At 47.1% G+C, this 26,767-nt stretch overlaps 1 protein-coding gene across 1 annotated transcript in view; it reads right to left on the bottom strand.

The window, feature by feature from the left end:
• The window catches only part of GTF3C3 (general transcription factor IIIC subunit 3), a 701,049-nt gene that overhangs the window by 407,447 nt on the left and 266,835 nt on the right, over positions 1 to 26,767 (bottom strand). The window contains exon 7 of the mRNA XM_044060620.1: positions 1,485 to 1,632. Within this exon, the coding sequence (XP_043916555.1) occupies positions 1,485 to 1,632 (148 nt within the window). The remainder of the gene's footprint in view (positions 1 to 1,484; positions 1,633 to 26,767) is intronic.

Here is a 26,767-nt window from a genome sequence, read left to right as displayed (position 1 = left end):
AAGAAGAAGATGGCGCCGGTTTAATATGCAAGTCAGTAGGCCTGAATACACCATCTGAAGCCAGACCCATCCAAGGTAGCGACATCTGCAGGTTCCACAGTTGAAGCATCTCGCGGCGTACCGGACTCTGAATGGGTCTCAGTAGAGGCCTGCGAATCTGAAGTAGCGGGTATCAGGGGCTGCAAAAGCGCCTCACTGAGTACTGGCGAACTGGGCAGCCTGTCTCTGTCTTTATCTTTGCGTTCCTTCGGAATGTCAGTAGTCGGATGGCTTATCGAAGACATATCAGGATAATTGAACTGAGCACCATAAAATTTAGAAGCGCAAATATAACGATGACGGATAGTTCCTGGTTTAAATAAGACACAAAACCAACAGCGAGGTACGTCGTGGTCAGGGCCTAGGCAAGGAATACACTACAAATGAAAATCTTTATGAGGCATTTGCTTTCCACAAGAAATGCAATTATTTACTTTTACTGACATCGGTTTAGAGCAAGAAAAAGTTTCCCCAATGGGGTACTTGGCTTTTAGTTGAAAACTTCGGTTCTGAAACTCGAAAACGAAAATTTCAGGAGTCTGCCGACCGGCACTTGCGAACTGCTTCTGCTTCAGGCACCACACGGCAAGAAAGACTGATGTAATGACGTCGGCTGCATGTTTTATACCCCTGAAGACCTGACGTCATGGAAGAAGAGACAGCAACTGACGCAGGACCCAAGACTTTGTTAATCAGGCCGACTGAGGGCTACCTGCAAGCAGTTAACCCAAATGTAATGACTGCAACAATAAAACATGAAGAACATCAGAACTGTGGGGTAGCCAACAAGAATCCAAAAAAAGCAGAAATAAAAGGAGGATGTAAATGGTAATCGAGGTAGTGTTGGGTTTCAAGGGATGCAGTTGTAAAAAAAGATGAGAAAACATGAACAGCACTGACTAGAGAAGGCGAAACGAAGGTTCTGATGGCAGGTTATGCAAAATAATGTAAGGGTGCTTTAGGTGTTACTTACAAAGTCACAGAGGTAAGGAGGGTTAAATTAGGGACCAACCCACATCTCAGTTGAAAACAATTACTGCAACATACCATCATGCACAGTTCTTTGCTTCTGCTAGTCAGACCAAAAGCACAATGGAGCAGACCTGTCTTGACAAGTGTTTGTCTCTCTCTAACTACAGCAACTGGGCAGCAGAAATGTGACAGTGAATCCCAACAGTGGACTAACATGCAAAACAAATGTTAATAAGCTGAAAAATCAGTGGTGTTTTTTTTTTTTTTTTTAACATTTAGTAAACTTAAAAAAAATAAGAAACTGTCTACTTTTATGACTTTCCTTTCTCAATTTTAGTGTGCTATGACCAAAGAAAAAACAAAACTATTAAAGTGGTGTTTTTTCCAAACATGTACAAGACTTTCATAGTGCACAGTCATTTAAGTACCATACCATACTTTGCAGAATCATTAATCAGAGTTCAATAAAGTACCTCTAGCGCTCTGTCATATTGTCGATTAGAGATGTACAGCTCAGCTGCCATATTAATATCCTCTACGGACACCAAGCTCTTGTGTTTTAACAAGGCCTCTTCCATTACACCAATTGCAGAGGCAAGATCATCAGCTTCATAATAGCTTCTGCAAAACAACAAATAAATATCAACAAAAGTGGAGCACGGGTTAATAACTGCAGACTACAAAAACTAAAATCACATTTTCAGAATTGCAGCTCTTCAAATAAAATATTAAATCACACTACCACAAAAAGGTTTGCTGTTCAACCTATTGCATAATCAGTAATTAGAAAGTACAGCTGTGTACACTTACCATAAATGTAGATGTTCGAGTGTATTCACTGTTGCAGTCATTACATTTGGGTAATCTGCTGGCAGGTTGCCCTCAGTCAGCCTGATTAACAAAGTCTTGGGTCCTGCGTTGGTTGCTGTCCCTTCTTCCATAATGTCAGGGGTATAAAACATGCAGCCGATGCCATTACATCAGTTTTTCTTGCCCCAGATGTCAGGTGCCCCCCCAAATGGGGAACAAAATATACGTATATGTACTTAATTTAAAACACAAAAAATATACCTCCAAACAAAAGCAAATACACCAAAAAGGCTTTTAAGGAGAGGTATAGTAAGAGAAAAACAGGGGGCTGGAGGGTGGGTAACCAGGACTGCAACAGTGAATACACTCGAACATCTACAATTATGGTAAGTGTACAGAACTGTACTATGTTCTTCGTGTTTCACTGTTGCAGTCATTACATTTGGGAAGATTCCCAAAGCTATGGTTGAAAGGATGGATTTATACAGCATTAGGATCAGCTATAAGGCCCTGCAGGACAGCAGTGGCAAAGCAAGCTCTGGATTTAGAGAAGAGAGGTAAATGGTAATGTTTGGTGAACGTATGAACTAAGCTCCAGGTAGCAGCTTCTAGAATGTCTCTGGTAGGAACCCCTCTGAGAAAGGCTGCAGAGGTAGATGCAGCCCTGGTGGAATGAGACCTTATCCCCTTGGGGGTAGGTTTACCATGGTGCATATAGCAGAAACAAATACAATGGCTTATCCGTTTGGAAATAGTCTGCTTTGAAATAGCCTTTCTCTCTGCCCCTGCAGCAAATGGCTCCAATAGTTGTTCAGATTTTCTTAGAGATTTTGTCCTGTTTAAGTAGAATCTAAGTTGTCTGTGTACATCCAATTAATGCAGAATCCACTCACCCTTGTTCTGTGGATTGGGAAAGAAAGTTGGCAGATGAATGGTCTGATTAAGAGCCACACTGGATACCACCTTAGGTATGAAAGATTGATTGGTCCCAAGAGCCACCCTGTCTGGATGAAAAATAATAAAAGGCTCCACTGCCATAAGAGCCTGTAATTGTGAAATCCTTCAAGCTGAAGTGACTGCTAAAAGGAAAGCTGTTTTCCAATAGAGAAATTTTAGGTCCGCAGTAGCAGCTGGCTCAAAAGGAGGGAGAGAGAGTTTTTAAAAAACAAAATTGAGGTCCCATGCAGGAGATGGTGCTCTCCTGGGTGGTCTTAAATTTTTGGCCCCTCTGAGATACTGCTTTAGCAGAGTATGAGAGAAGAGGGGAGGTTCTGTGTTGTAATGAGCTGAAATGGCAGAGGCATGGATTTTTATGGAAGAAAAAGATAAGCCCTTGTGAAGCATCTCAGTTAAGTATTGCAGAATCTGAGGAATATTGGGCATTGCTGTGCTTATTCCTTGTGATTGGTTCCAGGCACATAATCTTTTCCATTTGTCAGCATAAGATTTTCTAGTACTAGGCCTTCTAGCCTTCAAAATGACATCCATCACAGGTTTGCTGGGGGATGCCAAGGGTGAAATTAGTTGATTAGCCACGCTGCAAGATTCAAAGTTTGGAGCCAAGTGTGTAGAATTTGGTAGTTCTGCTGAGACAGTAGGTAAGGTGTCTGAGGCAGGTGCCATGCTGGAAGGTGCGACACAATGCGCAGGAGTGGGTACCAGTGTTGGCGAGGCTAGTCTGGAGCAATCAGAATAATTTTTGGTTTGTCTTGTCTGACTTTTAGTAGAACTTTGGAGAGCAGAGGCAGAGGGGGAAAAGCATAGACTGATAGGTTTTTCCAGCTGAATGAAAGAGCACCCACTTTCCAAGCTTTTTTGTGTTGAATTCTTGTGCAGAATTTGTCCAACTGATAGATCTTTTTGGGTCAGCCAAGAACTATGTCTGGGCTCCCACATTTGCATGTCAACGTGTTGAAAACTTGTGGTTCCAGTTTCCATTCATGTGGATCCATAAGATTTCTGCTTAGTTCGTCTGCCAGAGTATTTAGCTTTCTTGGCAGGAATTGAGCTTGTAGTTGTATTTGACAGGTCAAGGCTGTGTTCCACAATGCCATGGCTAGTCTGCAAAGGGAGTAGGGATGTGTACCCCCCTGCTTCTTTATGTACCACATAACTGTGGTGTTGTCTGTCTTTATCATTAGTTGTCCTGAATGAAGGCTGTCAGTGCATTCTGTACAGCTAGCATCTCTTTCTGACTGATATGTAGGTGCATTTGATTTGGGATCCATTTGCCCTGAATGCACTTTCCTGACAGATGAGCCCGCCCAAGCATAGTCTGATGCGTCTGTAGTTAGGGTTTGGGCGGCAGGGGGTGGAGTGAACAGCAGTCCCTTGTTTTGGTGGCAGGCCTCTGCCCACCATAGGAACTCTAGTTGCAGGCAAGGTATAATAGGAATCATTGTTTCCAGGCTGTGACACTGTTGACTCCATAAACTTTTTAAGTACCACTGACGTTTCCTCATATGTAGTCTTGCATATGGAATTAGAAGAATGCAGGAGGCCATGAACCCCAAGGTTTGCAGAATTTGTCTTGCAGATAGCAGGGTTTTTGTGGCCACCTGTTTGAAGTAAGTCACCAACTAAATTTGCTCTTCTGGCGTAAGGTAAGATATCTGGGTAGTTGTATTCAAGCTTCAACCCAGGAATGTAATTTTTTGAGAGGGTACCAGTTGGGATTTCTTCTCGTTTATGGTGCACCCTAGACAAGTTAGAACCCTTTTTACAAATGCCAGATGCTTTAGAAGAATGTCCTTGTTTTCTGCCTGAATTAGACAATTGTCCAGGTATGGATATATTTGAATATTTCTTTGCCTGCAAAATGCAATTACTGGTGCCAGGCACTTTGTGAAGACCTTGGGCGCAGTAGATAAGCCAAAGGGCAGTGCAGAGAAAGTACAGTTTTGTACCTACCATAAATGTAGATGTTAGAGTGTCTTCATTGCTGCAGTTATTGCACTTGGGTTATCCTGCCGTCAGGCAGTCCCGCAGTCGGCCAGAGTTCCAAAGTCTTGGTCCGGCGTCGGTTGCTGTCGCCTCTTCCCTGACGTCAGTGCGCCATTTTCTTCAGTTTTTCTTGCCCCAGATGTCAGGTGCCCCCAAATAGGTAGGCATTACATATTGCTAATAAAATATACATGAAAAATAAAACCAAAATGTCCAGCTACCAGCAAATACACCACATAGGTAGTATACGGTAGAAAAGTGTAGATAAGTCCCAGCTAAGAAAGTGGGGATGGAGGGAGGGTAACCTGGACTGCAGCAGTGAAGACACTCTAACATCTACATTTATGGTAGGTACAAAACTGTACTATGTTCTTCATGTTTCACTGCTGCAGTCATTACACTTGGGTTGAATCCCAAAGCTGAGGTTGGGTGGCTGGTTCTATAGAGGACTTGGGGTGGCTATGAGGCCCTGCAGCACTGCAGTGGCAAAGCCAGCTCTGGATCTAGAATAAAGAGGCAAGTGATAATGCTTGGTAAAGGTGTGCACTGAACTCCAAGTTGCAGCTTCCAAGATATCTTTGGTAGGTACTCCTCTAAGATAGGCAGCTGAAGTGGCTGTTGCCCTGGTGGAATGTGGCCTAATGTTACTAGGTACAGGTTTCCCATGCTGTGTGTAGCAGAAACGGATACAGTATCCTATCCACTTTGAAATGGTCTGCTTTGAAATAAGCATTTCCCTGTGATCCTGCAGCATATCCTACAAACAATCGCTCCGTTTTTCTGAAAGCTTTTGTTTTGTCCAAGCAGAAACGTAACTGTCTGTGTATGTCCAATGAAAGCAGAAGTCTTTCCCCTTTATTCTGGGAATTTGGATAAAAAGTTGGCAGGTGAATAGTTTGGTTAAGAGCCACACTGGAAACTACCTTTGGCATAAATGAAGGGTTTGTTCTTAAAGAAACCCTGTCTTTGTGAAAAATGATGAAAGGCTCCACTGCCATTAGTGCCTGTAACTCTGAGACTCTTCGTGCTGAGGTTATTGCCAGAAGCAGGGCAGTTTTCCATGACACATATTTTAATTCTGCTGAATTAGCTGGCTCAAAAGGAGGTAAAGTTAAAGTTAGTTTTTCCAAGACAAAATTGAGGTCCCAAGTTGGTGTTGGTGGTCTCTGGGGCAGTCTTATGTTTGTAGCCCCTCTGAGGTACTGTTTTAGCAATGGGTGAGAGAAAATAGGAGGATCTGTGTTGTAATGAGCCGAAATGGCAGAGGCATGGATGAAAAGGATAGTCCTTTGTCCAGCATCTCAGTTATGTATTGTAAAATCTGAGGAATATTTGGGACAAGAGGGTCAAAGCTTTGAGCCTGGTTCCAGGCACAGAATCTCTTCCACTTTTCTGAATAAGATTTCCTGGTGCCAGGCCTCCTGGCCTCCAAAATGACATCCATAACAGCTTTAGAGAGAGGTGTAGTCTGCTTGACTAAGGAATCTGCCATGCAGTCAGGTTTAAGGTTTTGAGCTGACTGTGCAGGATCTGATTGTTTTGTTGAGTCAGCAGGTGTGGAGTTTGAGGTAAAATCCATGGTGGTCCTTGAGCTAAGTTCTTTAACTTTTAGTTATGTACTCACCATAACTTTAGATGTTTGGGATCCATCTCGCCTACATTCTGTGCTGATGGGCTCAGAGCCGATCCCTCGGCTCCGACTCGGCACGCTTATGCTATAGAGCGAGGCCTCTTATTGGCTGAGCTATCTTTATCCCAGGATGCACCACCACTAATCCCCTAGATCTTGTTTGTCCGCATTCATGCACACATGCACAACTTGTTTATATAACATTGTTAGATGTTTCAAGATGAAACAACAGGATTCGGACCTTCTGATATCCTCTGATCTCCAAGGAAGGGGGAAGAAGGGTGGGTTATTAGGAATGTAGGCGAGATGGATCCCAAACATCTAAAGTTATGGTGAGTACATAACTAAAAGATGTTATGTGATCCTATCTCGCCTACATTCTGTACTGATGGGACAGCGACCCTAGCACCTAAATCCCGGGTGGCTCATTGGAAAACACTTCTGAGCACTGTGGAACCAAATGAAGCTCGTCCTCTAGATGCCACATCCAATTTGTAGTGGGAAATAAAAGTGTGCGGGGAAGACAATGTAGCCGCAGCACAAATGTCTCTAATGGCAAGCTTAGAATGAAATGCTATCGAAGTAGCCATAGCCCTTGTAGAATGAGCTTTGACAGAGGTGGTAAGCTCTTTGTTAGAATAAAAATAAGCTTGAGTAATACAGTCCCTGATCCATTTGGCAATAGTGATCTTTGTGACAGCCTTGCCCAATTTATTGTCTGCAAAGGATACAAACAACTGATCTGTTTTCCTTGTTTGTTTGGTCCTGTCTAAATAAAAACGTAACTGCCTGTGGACATCTAGTGTGTGGAATATGAATTCCGCTTTGTTAGAGTATTTTGGAAAAAGACTGGAAGTTCTAACGATTGTTGTAAGCAGAAACTAGAACAAACTTTAGGGACAAAGGAAGGATTTGGCCTGAGGGATACTCTGTCTTTGTGAAAAACCAAGTACGGGGGTTTTACTGACAAAGCTTGAAGCTCTGAAACTCTTCTGGCAGAAGTAATTGCCACCAGAAAAGCTGTCTTCCATGAGAGAAACTTTAGGTCACATGTAGCTGCCAGTTCAAAGGGGAAAGAAGTCAAGGCGCGTAACACTATATCGAGATCCCATGGAGGTGCAGGATGAGAAATCGGAGGTCTTAATAGAGCAGCACCTTTCAAGAAGGTCTTACACAATCTGTTGCTCATTAAAGGTGGGTCTATGGATTTGTGAAAATTGGAAATCGCTGCCAATTGTACCTTGATGGTAGAAACTGAAGAGCCTTGATTGAAAAGAGAAGTTAAAAATTTTAGTACTTCTGCCACGGGAATAGAAATGGGGTCCAGGCCCCGGAGTTGAGCCCAAATAGCAAATCTTTTCCATTTGCTAGAATACAGTTTCTTTGTAGCAGACTTATGGGCCGAAGATAATATGTGTACAACTTCTGGATCCAATGTATGACTCCTGACCATAGTCGGAAGAGGAGGAGCCAAGCCGTCAATTTTAAGGTGCGTAGGGACTGGTGGAATAGTCCCGACTGATGAACCAGTAGGTCTGGGATCTGATCCAGGAACCATGGACCTTCCAGAGCATATTTCCGAAGATAGGGAAACCATACTTGACGAGGCCAGTAAGGAGCAATTAAGATCATTCTGCTCCCCAAGAGAGATGCCTTTTGAATCACCCTGGGAAGGAGAGGAACTGGAGGGAAGGCATAAAGCAAGCCGGTGGGCCAAGGACGGACTAGTGCGTCCATGGGGCTCTTCCCCGGAGCCGGGGTTAGGGAGAAGAATTCTTTGCACTTCACATTCAGAGGAGTCGCGAAGAGGTCGCAACACGGGACTCCCCATTTGCTGAAAATCTGACTTGCAATTGTCATATTCAGGGACCATTTGTGAGGAGAGAGGATGGTTCTGCTCAATCTGTCGGCTATCACATTGGACTTGCCCGGGATATGAGTAGCCACTAGAAAGCGTTTGGTCGAGACTGCCCATTCCCAAACTCTCATGGCTTCTCTGCAAAGAGGATAGGATCTGGTCCCTCCCTGTTTGTTCAGGTACCAGACAACTGACATGTTGTCTGAGTGAACAGCAATTACGCCCTGAGGGAGATAATCGTGAAGGGCTTGAAGGGACAGAAGTACTGCCCTCATTTCTAAGATGTTGATATGAAGTAGAGTCTCTTCCGGGTGCCATTTACCTTGGACTGACCTGCCCAGGGAATGCCCCCCCCCACCCCATCTGGGAGGCGTCCGTGGTCAAAGTGGCCGCCGGAGGAGGTAGAACAAATGGTCGTCCCTGATCCAAATTGGAGGGCACTAGCCACCAGCGAAGGTCCCGTTTGCAAGATTCCGTGATCCATATGAGGTGACTGAGAGGGAGTTCCTGAAAGGACCACTGAGCTGAAAGAAGCCACTGGAGAATTCTCATGTGCAACCTTGCCAAGGGGACTAGAAGAACCGTGGTGGACATGGATCCCAATAGCTGCAGGACCATCCTGGCTGGAGCTTTGGACCTGGGAAGTAAGGCTCGAACTTGAGACTGTATGGTTTGTATCCTGTCTGTAGGTAGATAAGACCGCATCCGGTTTGAGTCTATCTCTACCCCTATGAATCTTATTCGCTGAGATGGCAGCAACACAGACTTTGGCCAATTGAAGGTGATTCCAAGGGAACTGCCCAGTGATATAGTGGCTTGAAGGCTCTGCAGTAGTAGATGCCTGGAGGTGGCAGTTAGGAGCCAGTCGTCTAGATACGGAAACACCTGGAATCCTAGACTTCTCAGGTGAGCAGTCACGACTGCCAAACACTTGGTGAACACCCTGGGGGCTGTGGTGAGACCAAAGGGCAGCGCACGGAACTGAAAATGACTGCCTCCTAGGCTGAAGCGCAGATGTCTCCTGGACGCTTGATGTACCATGATATGGTAATAGGCGTCCTTGAGATCTATGGAGCACATCCAAACACCTTTCTCCAACAATGGAAGAATGGTTTGTAGGGTGACCATTCGGAACTTGGACTTTCTGACTGAACGGTTTAGGATGCTGAGGTCCAAAATGGGCCTCAAGTCCCCGGTCTTTTTTGGCACCAAAAAGAATCTTGAGTAAGTCCCTAACCCAATCTGGTCTGCGGGGACCGGTTGGATGACTCCTTTTTGCAGCAGCTTTGAAACTTCTGAGGCTGCAGTATCCCGCTGACTGGGTGGCGGGTCAGGGATTTTTCTGGACTGAGGGGGGGGATGAGAGAATGGGATGGAGTAACCTCCGGCGATAATTCGAAGCACCCATCGGTCTTGAGTGATACCTTCCCAGGTTTTTAGGTGCTTCGAGAAACGACCCCCGACTGGCTCCGGAGCTGCACAGTCGGGCAATCCTTCAGGGACTATGAAAGGTTGAAGAGCCACGAAAGGACTCGCGGTCTCCAGTGTTGCGAGGGCCTCTGCCGCCTCTGGGACGGCGTCTTCCAGAAGAATTTACCCCTCCCCTGCCTCTGGAAGGGGAATCCTCCTGCTGAGAGGGGTAAGGCTTCTGAGATCTACGGAACCACATTTTCCCTCCTCTTTTAGCCTTGGGATAAGGCCGAAAGGGAGTGGAAAATCGTGCCCCTACGGCAGTCAGAGTCTTACCCTCCTGTTCACAGCGGGTCAGTGTGTCTTTTACCTTGGGTCCAAACAGGGAGGACCCATCAAAGGCGTCGGCAAAGGAAGACTTAAAGGCCTCCGCGAAATGACACAGGCGGAGCCAGGCTTGTCTCCGTAGAGCAATGCCTGTACTGCTGCTCTACTCGCCTTCGGCCGCATAAGAAATGAGCCTCATGGACGAGTTTGAGATGGACGACATTGTAGCCAGCTGAGAGCCAACCGTCTGGGCCAGCTCCTCAGGCAGGTTACCCAAGAGGGTATCGGATAGCTCTTTAGTCAGATCCCTCTGAAATCTGGTAAAGTGCGTAAGGTAGTTCAAGGACCTCAATGTAAAGGCTGCTGAACTCAGGGTGCGCTTTCCGTACCGATCCATGCTCCTAGACTCCTTATTAGGAGGATGGACGGACGTCGAAGCCTCTGCTACATCTTGCTGGGTAGCAGATGCCACCACCAAAGCATCTACAGCCACACCTTTAGTTAGAAACTCTTTTTCAGGGGGTGCCGAGAGGAACTTACTCGGACGAGCAGGCACCGGTTCCACAGAGTCTGGGTGTTCCCACGCCCTTCGACAGATCAAATCCAAGAGCTCATCGGGCGGAGACACCCAGGAGGCGGAGGGCTGAGCCCCGAAGGCCTTCAGGAACACCGACTCATCAGCAGAGGGAGGTTTGGACTGCCAGCCGCCTCGTTGTTTTAGGGCTTCCAGGATGTCTGCAAAGGAGACATCATCCGAGGACAACTTAGGGGACCCCTCTGCATCATAGAGATCAGTGTCTGATGTAAGAGACTCATCAGGGGAGTCAACGTGCTTCCTCTTGCACGATCTCTTCCTGGGGGGTTCTTCCGAAGAGGCTTCAGAAGGACCTCCAGGAGGGGGAGAAACCCCAGCGGGGGTAACCTGAGGCCCCGGGGCTCCGCTGTCTAAGGACAGGGGGACTGCCAAAGACCCAGTCTCGGTATGCAGGGAAGGAGCTGGGGAAACCGTGGAGGTAGCCAAGGAAGATTTGGCTAACGCACTCCTCATAGCCCTGAAGGCGGGACCACCAGAATCCTGGGAGGGTCCCACCTCCGTGGCCACGACAGTGGACGGCACTCCCGCCGCCGACGCACCAAGAGGGAGACTTGGGACTGAAAACATCAATCCCAAAGCCTCCCCCCCAGGGCCGAAGGAAGAAGTCCGTGTACTGAACTCCGACCCAAGAGCCGGAGTTGGAGCAAGGGTCGGACCCGACCCTAAAACCTCCATCGGTTCCACCAGTACCGGCTCCAACGGTGCCGAAGCTGTTGGAGGAGGAACCATAGTAGGGACGTGGACCATCGGCTCCGAAGCCGAATGGGCTGGAGCCGAAACTAGCTTTTGGAACACCGGAGACTGGAAGAGTCTAAGGAGCACCCTGTCGATGTCCGAATCAGACATCTTGGATGATCTAGAGGATACCGATCGGGCCCGAACCGATTTCTCCATCGGCTCCGAAGGACTCTGGGACCGGCTCCGAATGGACTCTACCACTATCGGCTCCGAGGGAGATCTCAAGGCAATTTCCTTTGGTGCCGATAAGGACTTCGGCTCCGAGGGGAAAGAGTCTGAGCCGGTAACCCTTATCAGCTCCAATATCAGTGGAGCCGATGAGGGTGACCGCTCTCGATGCCCCAGTCCTCGGCTCAAACCAGAGGAGTCGAGGCTGGAGGCATCGAGGCAGACTTCGCCCTCGGCTCCGAAGTCCGTGGAGCCGATGGAGAAGTCTGCTTAGATTTTTTTGCAGTCGGTTCCGACTGACTGGTCGGAGCCGACGCTTTCTTCTTTTTTGAAGGAGAAGGAGAGGAAGATAAAGCCTCCTCGAAGGATGGCTTAATTAACCCCTTCAGGATTAATTTGTTTTTCCTCTCCTGGAGGACTCTTGATGAAAAGGCGTGACACACGCTACACGATTCTTGTAGGTGCTTGGCGCCTAAGCAATAGACGCACGAGGAGTGGTCGTCCGTTATGGACATCTTAAAACCACACCTCGTGCATTTTTTAAACCCGGAGGGTTTGTGTTCTTTAGACATGGCCAAAATAGCCAAAACACAGTTGTCTGCGGCCAAAAAGAAAAGTTTGTCACAGAAAATATAAATATTTTTTTTTTTTTTTTTAATACAAGAACAGTACAACGAAATTTTATACAGAAAATAGAGATAGAGAGAGTCAAGACCCTCTAACTTAAAAGGGTACTTGACCCACAAACAAAAAACCAAGATAGTAGAAGCAACAGGGGAAGGCCCCTCTAACTAAAACGGGAAACCTTCCCTGACAGGAAAAAACACGAATTTCTCTACAAAACTACCCAATACACACTCGTATGACAACAATAGCTGTTAAAACAGCTTTTGGATTTAAAGCAAGCAAATTTCTGACAGGAAAAAGCCTAAATAAACAGTACTTAGCCCAGCCAAGTTGAGACCACGTCTAAGCTTTGTAAGCGGCAAATGAGATCTGGGGGATTAGTGGTGGTGCATCCTGGGATAAAGATAGCTCAGCCAATAAGAGGCCTCGCTCTATAGCATAAGCGTGCCGAGTCGGAGCCGAGGGATCGGCTCCGAGCCCATCAGTACAGAATGTAGGTGAGATAGGATCACATAACATCCTTGAGCTAAGTTCTTTAAGATTGGGTACCAGTGCTGGCGTGGCCAGTCTGGGGCAATAAGGATCATCTGTGGTTTTTCTTCTCTGGCTTTTAGGAGTACCTCTGAAAGGAGAGGTAGTGTTGGGAAGGCATAAACCTTTAGGCTTTTCCAGTTAAACAAGAGAGCATCCACTTTCCATGCTTGTGTGTGATAAGTCCTTGTGCAAAAGTTTTGTAGTTGGCAATTCAGTGGGGAGGCAAAAAGATCTATGTCTGGGCACCCCCATTTTTGCGTTATCATGCTGAATACTTGTGGATTCAATTTCCACTCGTGAGGATCCATGATGTTTCTGCTTAAGTCGTCTGCCAGAGTATTTTTCTTTCCTGGCAGGAATTGTGCTTGCAGATGAACTTGATAGGTTAGAGCTGTGTTCCACAAGGTCATGGCTTATCTGCATAGGGGATAAGAATGAGTGCCGTCTTGCTTGTTTATGTACCACATAACTGTGGTGTTGTCTGTCTTTAGCAGTAGTTGTCCTAGATGTAGGAGGTCCTTGAAAGCTGTTAGAGCATTTTGCACAGCTACCATCTCTTTTTGATTGATGTGAAGGTGCATTTGGTCTGCGGCCCACTTGCCCTGAATACATTTTCCTGCCATGTGTGCTCCCCAGGCTTAATCCGAAGCATCTGTTGTTATTGTCTGCCTGGCTGTGGGTAGAATGAAGGGCTGTCTCTTGTTGCGGTGACATGCCTGTGCCCACAATCGAAACTCCTGTTGTAGGCAGGGAATTAGTGGTATAACTGCTTCCAAACTGTGACAGTGTTGAGTCCAAACACTTTTTAGGTACCATTGTAATTTCCTCATATGCAGTCTGGCATGTGGAATTAGTAGTATGCAGGATGCCATGAATCCCAAGGCCTGCAGACTTTTTCTTGCAGGGAGTTGGGTTTTTGTTGCCATCAGTTGAAAGTACAGAGTCAGTTGTTCTGCTTATCTGGCGTGAGATAAGCCATCTGGGCTGTTGTATTTAAGCTGGCACCCAGGAATAATATCTCCTGTGAAGGCACTAGTTTTGACTTCTTTTCGTTTACTGTGTACCCCAGGCAAATTAGCAACCTTTTTACAAATGCCAGATGCTTTAGAAGAATGTCCTTGCTCTCTGCTTGAATAAGGCAGCTGTCCAAGTATGGATATATTTGAATTCTTTTTTGTCTGCAAAATGCAATTACTGATGCCAGGCACTTTGTGAAGACCCTGGGCGCAGTAGATAAGCCAAAAGGCAGTGCAGAGAATTGGTAATGCATTGAACCAGCTATGAATTTGAGGTATCTTCTGCAGTTTTGTCTGATAGGGATATGCAGGCATGCCTCTTTGAGGTCCAAAGTAACAAGCCAAGCCTTCTTGCCCAGCATGGGAAGAAGCTGCTGTAGTGTCAACATTTTGAATTTCGGAACATCCAGGTAAGTATTTAGAGTAGAGAGGTCTAGTATGGGTCTCCAGGTTTTGTCCTTTCTGGGGACCAGGAAGAGTCTTGAGTAAAATCCTTGTCCTTGTTCCTGTTGTGGAACTTTTTGAATAGCTCTCATGTCCATGAGGGCTGTAATTTATTTTTGTGCCTCTGCCCATTGATGTTGTGGCAGGTCTGGCATTCCTTTTAACCTTGGTAGAGTATGAAAGTGGAACCTGTAACCTTGAGACACAATATTCAGAACCCATTTGTCTTGGGTGATCATATGCCAATTTTGAGAAAAAAGTGCTAGTTTTCCCCCCAAGGGAACTGCCAAAAGAGAAGTGCTTGGCATTCGGAGGGGGAAGTCATTGGGACAGTTTCCTATAAGGTTGCGACTTGTCTTCACCTCCTTTTGGGGTTGAAGCACCCCACTGTCATGGTCTGTAGGAGCCTTGGGGCTGAGATCTGCCTCTTTGTGGTCTATCTGACACTGGAAAGGACCAATTCTTTGAAGGCCAATTTCTGCTAAATCAAGGTGGCTGTACCTGTAAGAAATACTTCACTGTTTGCATAGATTTTGCCTTATCCTCCATTTTCTTTAATACCTCTTCTGCCTTAACACCAAATAAAATATCCTGCTGTAAAGGAGCATCCAATAATTTTGCCTTAACATGATCAGGTAAACCTTGTTCTTTTAACCAAGCATGCCTTCAAATCACAGATCCTGTAACTGCTGCTCTACAAGAAGCCTCTAATGAATCAAAACCATATTGCACAGTATGTTTTCCCACTTGTTCAGCTGCATGCAATAAATCCTGCATTTCCTTATAGTCAGGATGTTCTGAACTTGTAAACATTTTCTGTTTTAACAGAGACATTAAGTATTGTTGGTATTTAAGCATGTGAAACTGGCAATTTAAAGCTCTCACTGCTAAAGTTGCAGAAGTGTAAACTTTCTTCCCCCATCTGTCTAATACTCTAGAATCCCTGTCAAAGGGAACTGGATTTTTAGCCGTGGAAGCCATTTCCCCTTTGGGACCCTGGGAAACAGTTTCTGGGTCAGCAACAGGGTTTTTATAAAGAAATTTGTGAGAGTCAGGGACTCTGTAGTACCTATCTGGCTTGACTGGAGCAGGGGGCAAAGAATCAGGATTTAAACTGGATTCAGAGAACACATCATCCACAATATCTAACACTGGCGGAATAGCAAGGGGCCTGTGTTGAGGCAATAACATGAAGTCTCTGAGTCTTTTCTTGGATTCGGAGTAGTCCTGGCCCTCCCAGTGGAAATGCTCCCTCATGGTATGTAAAGTTTCCCCAAAAGAGTAATCCTCAGGAGGAGAGGCTGAAGGAATTGATTCTTCAGCATCCGAGTCCTCAGAGGGGGGTAAAGAGTATCCCTGGTCTGAAGAGGAATCAGAAGAAATGGAAACCTGGTCAGAGGAATCATATTCTGTATCCTGCCTAGGCCTTTTATCAGGAGGTGGATGGGAACCCCTGATCAGAGTAATTAAGTCTTCGGCCATTTTGAGCATCTGTTTTTTAGGCATGGAGGCCTGTGTCCAGGTGAATGCTGTACTTGCTTCTTTGTCTTTAAAGGAGTTTTAGACTTGGCTGTAGGTTTTATGGTAAGCTGTGAAGGTCTGAAAACACCCTCAAGAAGCCAATGCCTGCTCAGCGGCTCCAGACCCATCTGAAGGGTTAGTTTCAGTAGGCCCAACAACTTGAGTATCCTGAGGCCTAGACATCTCCACGATGGAGTCGGAGGAGGCCTGTGGTTCAGAGGTAGTGGGAGTCAGGGGCTGCAAAAGCTCCTCACTGAGAACAGGCAAACTGGCGACAGGCCTGAAAGAGGCTTCATCGCCAGTTTTGGGCCTCGGATGCCTGTCCTTATCCTTGTCTTTGCGTTTTTTGTGTATTCCGGTCGTCGGTTGTTCCGACGGCATGGTATAATTAAACCTTCGGCCAAAGTAGTGGTGAGCAAAATCAAACCGAAGTTTAATAGTGCGTTTGTTAAATCTAGCACAAATCCGACAACTAGTGACGTCGTGGTCTGGGCCTAGGCATGGAATACAGTAAGAATGAAAATCCTTATGCGGTATTTGCTTCCCACAAGAAATACAATTATTAACTTTTACTGACATCGGTCTGAGGCAAGAAAAAGTTTCCCCAACAGGGTACTTAGCTTTATTGAAGACTTCGGTTCTGAAATTCGATTTGAAAATCTCAGGAGTCGGCCGAACGGCACTTGCGAACTGCTTTTGCTTCGGGCACCACGTGGCAAGAAAGACTGAAGAAAATGGCGACGGCTGCATCTTATACACCCCTGGTGCACTGACGTCAGGGAAGAGGCGACAGCAACTGACACTGGACCAAGACTTTGGAACTCTGGCCGACTGCGGGACCAACTGACGGCAGGATAACCCAAGTGTAATGACTGCAGCAGTGAAACACGATGAACATCTGGTAATGCAAGTAGCCTGCTTTGAAACAGAGGTATCTTCTGCAAGATTCCCCTGATTGGGATATGCAGGTAAGCCTCTTTTAAGTCTAGAGTTACCAACCAGGCATCTTTGCCTAGCATAGGTAGTAACTGTTGAAGAGGCAGCATCTTGAATTTTGGAATGTCCAGAAATGTGTTTAGATTGGATAAGTCCAGAATTGGACGCCATGCTTTGTCTTTTCTGGGTACCAGGAAAAGTCTTGAATAGAAACCTTGTCCCTTTTCCTCTTCTGGTACTGGCTGAATAGCCCCCATGTTCATGAGGGACAGAACTTGTTTCTGGGCTTCTGCCCACTGATTTGGGGGCAGATCTGGCCATCCGTTTGGGACTGGCAACGTTTGGAAATGAAATCTGTATCCCTGGGATACTATATTTAAAACCCATTTGTCCTGGGTAATAAGTTGCCAGTTTCGTGCATGAAGTGCCAGTTTTCCCCCCAAAGGGGCGGCTAAAATCTAAGTGATTGGTGATTGTAGAGGTAAGTCATTGAGACTGTTTACCATAGGGAGGTGCCTTGTTGTTTCCAGACTTGGAGGTGGAGGCACCCCATTGTTTTGTTCTAAAAGTTCCTTGTGACTGAAACCTGGAGCCTTTGGAATGTCTTGATTTGACTTGAGCGGCTCTCGAGGGGACTGGAAAGGACCAGTTCTTAGTAGGCCAGTTCCTACTAAATGTTGGAGGTTGCACTTGTAAGAAATCTTTCACAGTTTGCATAGATTTAGCTTTATCTTCCATCTTTTTTAACACTTCCTTCAGCCTTATTACCAAAGAGGCGGTCCTGTTGTAAAGGAGCATCCAACAATTTTGCTTTAACATGGTCAGGCAGAGTTTGCGCTTTGAGCCAAGCATGCCTTCTTAGCACAGATCCAGTTACAGCAGCCGTGCAAGAGGCCTCCAAGGAATCAAAACCACATTGCAAAGTATGTTTTCCAACTTGTTCAGCTGAATGTAATAAATCCTGCAAATCTTTATTTTCCACACAGTCAGAGATTAACATCATTTTCTGTTTAAGTAGTCCCATGATATGCTGTTGATATTTAAGCATAGGAAATTGACTGTTTAAAGCCCGGATTGCCAAGGTTGCAGATGTGTAAACCTTCTTACCCCATCTATCCAGCGCCCTGAAATCTCTATCAGAAGGTGTACGATTTTTAGCAGTAGAGGCCTTAATGCCATTGGGACCCTGAGAAATGGTTTCAGGATCAGCAGTAGGATTTTTGAAAAGGAATTTGTGGGAGTCAGGAACCCTGTAGTATCTGTCTGGCTTACTAGGAGCCAGAGGCAGAGAATCAGGAGTCATACTAGATTCTGAAAAAAACATCACCAACAATGTCTAGAACAGGAGGTATAGCCAAAGGCCTATGCTGAGGAAGAAGAAAATCCCTAAGTCTCTTTTTAGATTCAGAAAAATCCTGACTTTCCCAGTGGAAATGTTCCCTTAGGGTATGTAAAGTTTCTCCAAAAGAGAAATCCTCAGGGGGAGCAGCAGAAGGAATGGAATCTTCTGGCTATTCAAACAGGATTTATCTATACCTCATAAGTAGGTATAGATAAATCCTGTTCAGAAGAAGAATCAGAAGAAATAGAATCCAGATCAGAAGATTCAAAATCAATGTCTTGCCTAGGTCTCTTAACAGGAGGGGGATGGCTACCCCTGATCAAGGTAATTAAATCTTCAGCCATTTTGATCATTTGTTTTTTAGGCATAGGGGCCTGCACACGTGGCCCAAGCGTCAGTTTTTTAGACATAGAAGTAGATTTTGGCCTTAGTTTTGAAGATGGTGTCAGTTTAATATACAAATCTTTAGGCCTGAAAACACCCTCAGAAGCCAGTGCCTGCACAGCAGCTCCGGACCCATCTAAGGTAGAGACATCCGCGGGTTCAATACTTAAAGCATCTCGCAGCATACTGGACTCCGAATGGGTCTCAGTAGAGACCTGAAAATCAAAAGTAGTGGGCATCAGGGGCTGCGAAAGCGCCTCACTGAATACAGGCGAACTAGAGACTGGCTTAGGAGAAGCGTTGTCAGTTTTGGACTTCGATGGCCTGTCTCTTTTTCTTTGCGTTTTTTAGGTATTCCGGTAGTCTGATTGCTAACTGACATCATTTCTGGATAGTTAAATCGTGAGCCAAAATATTTAGAAGCAAAAATGTACCGACGTTTAATAGTGCGTTGATTAAATCTAGCATAAAACCAACAAGGTACATTATGATCAGGGCCTAGGCAAGGAATACAGTACAAATGAAAATCCTTATGAGGTATTTGCTTCCCACAAGTAATGCAATTATTAACTTTTACTGACATCGGTAAGGAGCAAGAAAAATTTTCCCCAACGGGGTACTTCGCTTTTAGTTGAAGACTTCAGTTCTGAAACTCGAAAACGAAAATTTCAGGGGTCGGCCGACCAGCACTTGCTAACAGCTTCTGCTTCGGCCACTGCGCGGCAAGAAAGACTAATGTAATGGCGTCGGCTGCATGTTTTATACCCCTGACGACCTGAAGTCATGGAAGAAGGGACAGCAACAGACGCAGGACCCAAGACTTTGTTAATCAGGCCGACTGAGGGCAACCTACCAGCAGATTACCCAAATGTAATGACTGCAACAGTGAAACACGAAGAACATCACTTAAAAATTACAAACGTAAGCATTTCAAAAGAATACACTCAACCTCAGATTAAAAGATGGCAAATAGTTCTTGCTGCTGCTGCAACTACACAGCTAACATCTAGGAACTCCAGCATTTATTTGTAAATGATGCTGGGTAGAATGCTGGTGCCTATATGAAGGAACTGGCAAAGACAAAAGTGAAGGCACCACGCACTTATTTATACCGCACAGACATCAATAATGTTGATGACCGTGTGTCTGTTACACCATCAATGCCAGGTGACAAGTATGTAGCTATTCTAATATCAGTTAAAAAGACTTCATACCTCTTCCTGGCCAACTAAAGAACCCCATCTATGCAAACCAGAAATCACAAAACCTAGCTTAATGAACTATAAAGCCCATGTCCATTAGCCCAACACCATCTTTCCAGGGATATCGATCTCCCTCTCTGCAAATGCAAAGTGTCTCACTTTCATCTCTACAGATAAATTTATGTTCAATGCTTCCCAGACTTTCTCACTGCAAGATCCCTCAAACAGTACCTTACTCTATTACAAGCACAACATAAACTTGTCCTCATCTGTTGCGGTGGATTAAGTGGACTTTAAGCCGTTCAGTTGCCGTTTTACCCAATTTGTCCTCAAGCACAAAGAGCCTCTGCCTGCTCCTCTCCCACTGTCATACACACAGTGGCCAAACCAGATAACAATTAGAAGTTATGTACTCACCATAACGTCCCTGAAAAAGGGTAACACATAATATGCAGGAAACTGACAAGGCCAGGGGGATAGGAGGGCGGGATGGTTGCAGACAAATGAATACAACTACTCAGATGGAACGTTATGGTGAGTACATAACTTCTAAATCTGAAGTAGGAGATTCATTTGTCTGCAACCTGTGGGACAGAGTCCCTAGCTACCTGATTCTTGGGCGGCCATCATGGAAGGATATTCCAGAGCACCGCGGAGCCAAAGGATGCTCTACCTCTAGATGTAATATCCAACTTGTAGTGGGAGATAAAGGTATGAGATGAAGCCCAAGTGGCTGCTGAACAAATATCATCCAGAGGAATCCTAGCTTTAAAGGCCGCTGAAGTAGAAACTGACCGGGTTGAATGGGCATGTACTCCCTCCGGTGCGGGCCTTCCAGAAGCTTGATAAGCCAATAAGATGCACTGCGAAATCCAGCGTGATAAGGAGACTTTGGAAATTGGTTTACCCAAATTGAATTTAGCAAAGGAAATAAACAACTGGTCAGATTGCCTATGACCAGCTGTCCTGTTCAGATAAAATCTAAGTTGCCTGTGAACATCTAAGGAATGTAACTTGTATTCACCTTTGTTTTGATATTTAGGAAAGAAAACAGGGAGGTTGATAGATTGATTAATATTTGCTTCAGAAGCTACCTTAGGAAGAAAGGACAGGTTGGTCCTGAGGTATACACGGTCCGGATGAAAGACCAAGTAGGGAGGCTTGACGGATAAGGCTTGAAGTTCTGAGATTCTCTTGGCCGAGGTATTAGCTACTAAAAAGGCCGTCTTGAAAGATAAAAATTTCAGATCTACCGTAGCCGCAGGTTCGAAAGGGGGAACGGTCAAGGCCTGAAGGACCAGAGAAAGGTCCCAAGGAGGAACCACTTGCTTTACAGGGGGTCTGAGAAGAAAAGTACCTTTTAGAAAAATCTTACACAATTTGGCAGACATCAGTGGGCTGGAGTCTTGACCAATATGATAGCGAGAAATCGCCGCAAGTTGCACTTTGACCGTGGAACTGCTGGCACCATCATTAAAAAGAGTGGTTAGAAAGTCAAGTACCAGAGGAAGGGGAACTGTGAAGGGGTCTAGACCTTGCCGCTCCGCCTAAATGGAGAATCGTTTCCACTTACTGCGGTAAACTTTCCTGGTAGATGGTTTATGAGCCGCCACCAGGATGGCCTTAACAGGAGACGAAATACCGGGAGTCCTGATCAGGAGTGGAACTGGAGCAGCCAAGCAGTCAGCTTCAGGTTGTCCAGATTCGGGGCTGATAGGTGGGATGGGTGAGATATCAGATCCGGGATGGGATCTAGAATCCAAGGAGGATTCACTGAGTGAGACCTTAGGAAAGGGAACCAGATCTGTCGAGGCCAAAATGGGGCAATGAGAATCATTCTGCACCCCAACCGAGAGGCTTTCTGAAGAACTTGGAGCATCAGAGGGTAAGCATAAAGAAGACCGGGTGGCCAAGCATGCACCAGAGCGTCTCTTGGGGTATCTCCGGGAGGAGGTATTAGAGCGAAAAAACTGTCGCACTTGGTGTTTGAGGGAGACATAAAAAGATCGCAACAAGGAGTTCCCCACCGTGCGAAGATGCGTTTTGCTACCTGGGCATTGAGAGACCACTCGTAAGGGGAGAGAATGGTGCGACTGAGCTTGTCCGCAAGGATGTTGGACCGACCCGGAATGTGCGTTGCTATGAGAAAGCGGTTGGTGGAGATAGCCCATTCCCACACTCTCATGGCTTCTCGACAAAGAGGGTAAGACCTGGTTCCTCCCTGTTTGTTGATATACCAGACTACAGACATGTTGTCCGATTGAATCACAATAGTTCCCAAGGGAAGAAAGTCTTGAAGTGCTAGCAACGCTAAGAGCACTGCTCTCATCTCTAGAACGTTGATATGCAGTAAGGTCTCTGAATCATTCCACGTGCCTTGGACCGTCCGGCCTGCAAAATGCCCCCCCCCACCCGAGGCGGGAGGCGTCCGTGGTCACCGTGGCGAGAGGGGGAGAAGCACAAAAGGGGCGGCCTCCGTGGAGATCTGGAGAGTGGAGCCACCACAGGAGGGACCGCTTGCAAGCCTTGCTGATCGCAACGGGATGATTCATAGGAAGAGCAAGATACGACCACTGAACTAGGAGTGTCCATTGAAGGATGCGCATATTGAACCTGGCAAGAGGAAGAAGAGCTATCGCTGCCGCCAAGGACCCTAGAGCCCTCAGGACCAACTCCACCGGAACTGAGCTGGAGTGGAGAATGGCCCGCACCTGGAGCTGCAAATTCTGAATTCTGTCCGCAGTGAGAAAGGCTCTCAACCGTCTTGTGTCTAACCTGGCACCTATAAAATCTATGAACTGCGTGGGTGCTAGATTGGATTTTTCTGTATTTATTGTGATGCCCAGACGGGGAGCTAGATGGAGAAAGGAGTCTTGCGCCAATAATAGTAGATGCCTTGTTGGAGCGGTGAGAAGCCAGTCGTCTAGGTAAGGGAAGACCTGCACCCCCTGAAGCCTAAGGTGGGCCGCTACCACTGCTAATACTTTGGTAAACACCCTGGGGGCTGTGGTGAGACCAAAGGGAAGGACCCGGAATTGGTAGTGACTGGCTCCCAGCCAGAAGCGGAGAAACCTCCTGGAGCGCCTGTCCATCAGTATATGGTAGTATGCATCCTTGAGGTCTATGGAGCACATCCAGTGATTTTCTCCCAGAAGGGGGAGAATAGACTGCAACGTAACCATTCGAAACTTCTCCTTGGGAACTGCCAGGTTCAAGAGTGAAAGGTCTAAAATTGGTCTTAGATCCCCCGTCTTTTTCGGCACTAAAAAGAACCTGGAGTAGAACCCTGATCCGATCTGGTCTGGGGGGACGGGCTGGATGGCTCTTTTCTTTAGCAGATGGCCAATTTCTGCCAAAGCGGCCTCCCATTGACCGGGTGGAACGTCGGGGAGGGACTTCAATTTTGGCATGTGACGAAAAGGTATACGGTATCCCCTGGATATGATTCGGAGGACCCAGCGGTCTGATGTTATGGACTCCCATGCCGCTAGGTGCTCCGAAAAACGTCCCCCGACTGCCTCCAGAGTGGAGCAGCCGGGCAACCCTTCAGGGCTGCTGCGTGGGCCGTTCAGAGAAGGGTTCTCTGGACCCGAAGTTCCTGGGAGCCCCTCTGCCCCTGGGGCGGCGTCCTCCCTGTCCTCCTCTGCCACGGAAGGACTGGTTGTCCGGAGCGGGTTGGGATTGCTGCGACTTCCGGAACCACATCTTCTTCTGGCCCTTTTGGTTCCTAGAATAGGGCCTCTGGGGCAACGAGAAGCGGATTCCGACGGCAGACAGCGTCTTCCCGTCCTTTTCGCTCTGGGTCAAGGTATCACGAACAGTTTTGCCAAAGAGGGCAGAACCATCAAAGGGAGCGTTCGCAAATGACGCCTTGAAGGGCTCCGTGAAATCGCAATGACGGAGCCAGGCCTGACGTCTAGTAACTAGGCCTGCCCCTGCGGCTCTAGCGGCACCTTCCGTAGCATGGGACAGTAACCGCATAGAGGTATTAGTGACGGACCTGAGAGTGGCCATACGGGTGGAGTGCAACAACTTGTCCTCCTCCGACATGGACTCTGGGGGGGATGCAGCGTATTCCTTGATAAGATCGCGCTGCATCCTGATCACATGTGCCAGGTAGTTCAGCGCCCTTACTGAAAAGGTCGCTGAACTAAACATCCGCTTCCCCAAGCGGTCCATCATCCGAGACTCCTTGCTCGGGGGGATGGACTGAGGGACTCTCCTGAGCAAGTTCCCTCTTGGTGGCTGCCGCCGTCAACATGGCATCTACCGGAGGCCCCTTACTCCAATGGGCACGGTCAGCCGGAGGACTAAGTATACGGTCGGGCCTTTTTGGAATTGGCTCCACGGTGTCCGGTTCCTTCCACGCCCTGGTGGTAATCAGGTCCAACAGGGGGTCGGCAGGAGGGGACACCCAAGAGGTAGACGGGCCCGCTTCAAATGCCTCCAAGAACACGGACTCGTCCGAGGAAGACTTGGGGCCAGACCACCCCCCCTTATGCGAAGCATTTCCATGATGTCTCCAAAGGAGACATCCTCGGGGGGTGATCTTGGGGTGCCTTCCCCTTCCTCCAAGTCCGTGCCTTCAGTGAGAGACTCAGGGGAGTCTATGTGCCTCCTCTTGCACGTATGCTTGTGGGGGGCATCCTCCGGGGGGCTGTCAGAGGACTCCTCGCAAACTGTGACCTGTTCCAAAGGAACAACTTGGGGCAAAGGAGCGGGCTGTCCCAATGGCCGGATGGTGGAAGCCTGGCCCAGTGCAGATGGAGCGCGGGACGGAGCCGAAGCAAGTGCCGGGGGTCCGGAAACCCTCAACAGGGCCCTCTCCACTATATCAAAAGCCGAGGGGGAGCCGACCTCGACCAAAGGATCTGATAATCGGCTCCCCCTGGGATCCGAAGAGTGGATCGGAACCGGCACCGAAGCACTCGGATCCGAGGGGGCAGTGCGCTCCGACACGGACGACGCCGAAGGAGCACTGATCCCCCCGGATCCGAAGCTCGGATCCAGGCTCCGAGAGGTCGGATCCGAAGCACTCGAGGGCAGGGTCGGATCCGAAGTACCGAGTACTATCGGCGCCGACCCACCCCGGCTCGGCTGCTCGGCTCCAACTGCTCCGAACCCGGGTAGCGGGTCAGAGAAGGAGCTATAGGTTTAAAGAAAGGGGTCGAGCTCCCCCCCAGAGGGGGGGGGAGGCAAGAGCACTCCCATCTGCATCTGGGCCTGGATGAACCTTCTCATCATCCGGTCCAGATCAGCATCAGATAAACTGTAAGTAGATCTCGACGAGGCTACCGAGGTAGGCCTTGAGTGCCTCCTGGATAGCCTCGACGGAGATCGGGTCTCCTCCTCCTCAGGTCCCGGTGAAAAGCACACAGGAGACCGGAGCCGAGGAGGGGGAGAACCAGCAGACAAGGAGGCTGGAGGAGAAGCCCGCTTGGCAGGCGGGGCCGAAACAGAGGTCTCGGCCCGCCGCTTATGGTGCTTCTCCCTCCGGTCCTTCTTTCTAGCTTCCCTCTCCTCCAAACCACTACAGGGAGGTTGAGTCCCAGGAGGAGGAGTGGGAGCCGGAGAGGAGGGAACCGTAGACACGGTACCCCCCGAAGGAGCGGAAGCCGGAGCCGAGTCCGGGGGCAAAAGTCCCGCCAGGACCAGCTTCGACCTCCGCTCCTTCAATGCCCTGGGGTTGAACCCTGCACAAATGGAACATCCAGAAGTGAGGTGTTCAACCCCAAGGCATCGAACGCACCGCGTGTGGCCATCCGCAGGGGAAAGCTTATGGCCACACTTGGAGCACTTCGTAAAAATAGCCTTAGGTTGTTCAGACATCATAAGAGCCTAGCTTTTACTTAAACTAATCTAAAAAAGTAAAAGTAAACTAGTCAAACAAACACAGGCCCAAACACACACTACGCACCAGCGAGGGGAGGGAAACTAAAAGATAAAAAGGTTAATAAAACTAAACAACTTTAGCTACAAAAAGGGAAACCTAAACTTTCACACAAAACTGTCAAAAAAAGTTAAATTTTAGCACTAGAAATAGCTGAATAAAACACTTGGCTGTAGAGCTCAAGAAACCAATCTGGTCACCAGCGCGGCAAACTAGATCTGAGGTCATGTAGGGAGAGCAGGGCATTATGGGTGAGGGGAGGAGCTGAGAAAACCATGCCGGTTCGGATCCGATATCGGATCCATAACCCACAGGTTGCAGACAAATGAATCTCCTACTTCAGATCATTGTTTTTATTCACCATATGGGCCACTGCAGGCCAATGAGTTACCCAACTGTCTTTAAAGACTTCTTCAAAGCCAGCTTCCTTGTGCTTGACAGTGACTCAAGATGATTCAACAATTCCCCATCACTTGATGGCCCTACAACTAATACTGCCTCATATATCCTACATCGATGGGTGTTAACAATATCCCTGGATGCATCTTAACTAGGATGGAGCACAATTTAGTCACACTCATAACAACACTCTTCAAACCTAGCCTCTACATAGGTTTTGTACCAAGTGAATAGAGAACAGCTACAGTCATTCCCCTGCATAAGGGAGAACCTTCCACAAACCCAGAAGTCTGATCAGCCTCATATCCAAAGCTATGGAAAGACTTACCACAGAAATAATCAATCAGAACATAGGGAACCTGAAACAGTGGACCTACCTCAGTTTTGCTTCATCAAGAGCAGTTCATACTTAATCAACCTGGTGGATTTTTTTGAAAGGTCAAAAAAGCTATAGGTAAAAGCAAAATGGTATACACCACATACCTCAACCTGGCCAAAGCTTCTGACAGAACTCCCCACTCAGCCATAGTAGAAAAGCTAGTAAATAAACCCCTATGTCACCCGCCGGATTACAAACTTGCTCACAGATAGGCTGCAAATCAAAAAAGGGGAAGTTACCTCCACAAAGGGGCCAGTCAATAGTAGAGCCCCCCCCCCCAGGTTCTGTGCTGAGACATCTCTGTTAGACATCTATTTTTCTCAAGTAAAAGCAATACCAAAGGGCTCTGACTAAGTTTACAAATGACTGCAAGCTTGGAGGAAGTCACTGAATCCCCAGTGACAGACATCATGCAGAAAGATTTGTCCCAAATAAATAACTGGTGCCAAAATCATGAACTAAAATAAATGTCAAAAAATGCTTTACTGTGTCCTTTGGGAAGTCATCTACCCCATAGAGCTACCAAATTGACAATACATTCCTAAGAGTTGACCCATTTGTTCATCATTTGAGAACTTGTATGGACAGTGACCTAACTTTTGG

This window comes from Protopterus annectens, chromosome 2.part0, assembly GCF_019279795.1.
Source record: "Protopterus annectens isolate FY-2018-M chromosome 2.part0, PAN1.0, whole genome shotgun sequence".
Lineage (NCBI taxonomy): Eukaryota > Metazoa > Chordata > Ceratodontiformes > Protopteridae > Protopterus > Protopterus annectens.
This window is presented reverse-complemented; position numbering and strand designations above follow the sequence as displayed.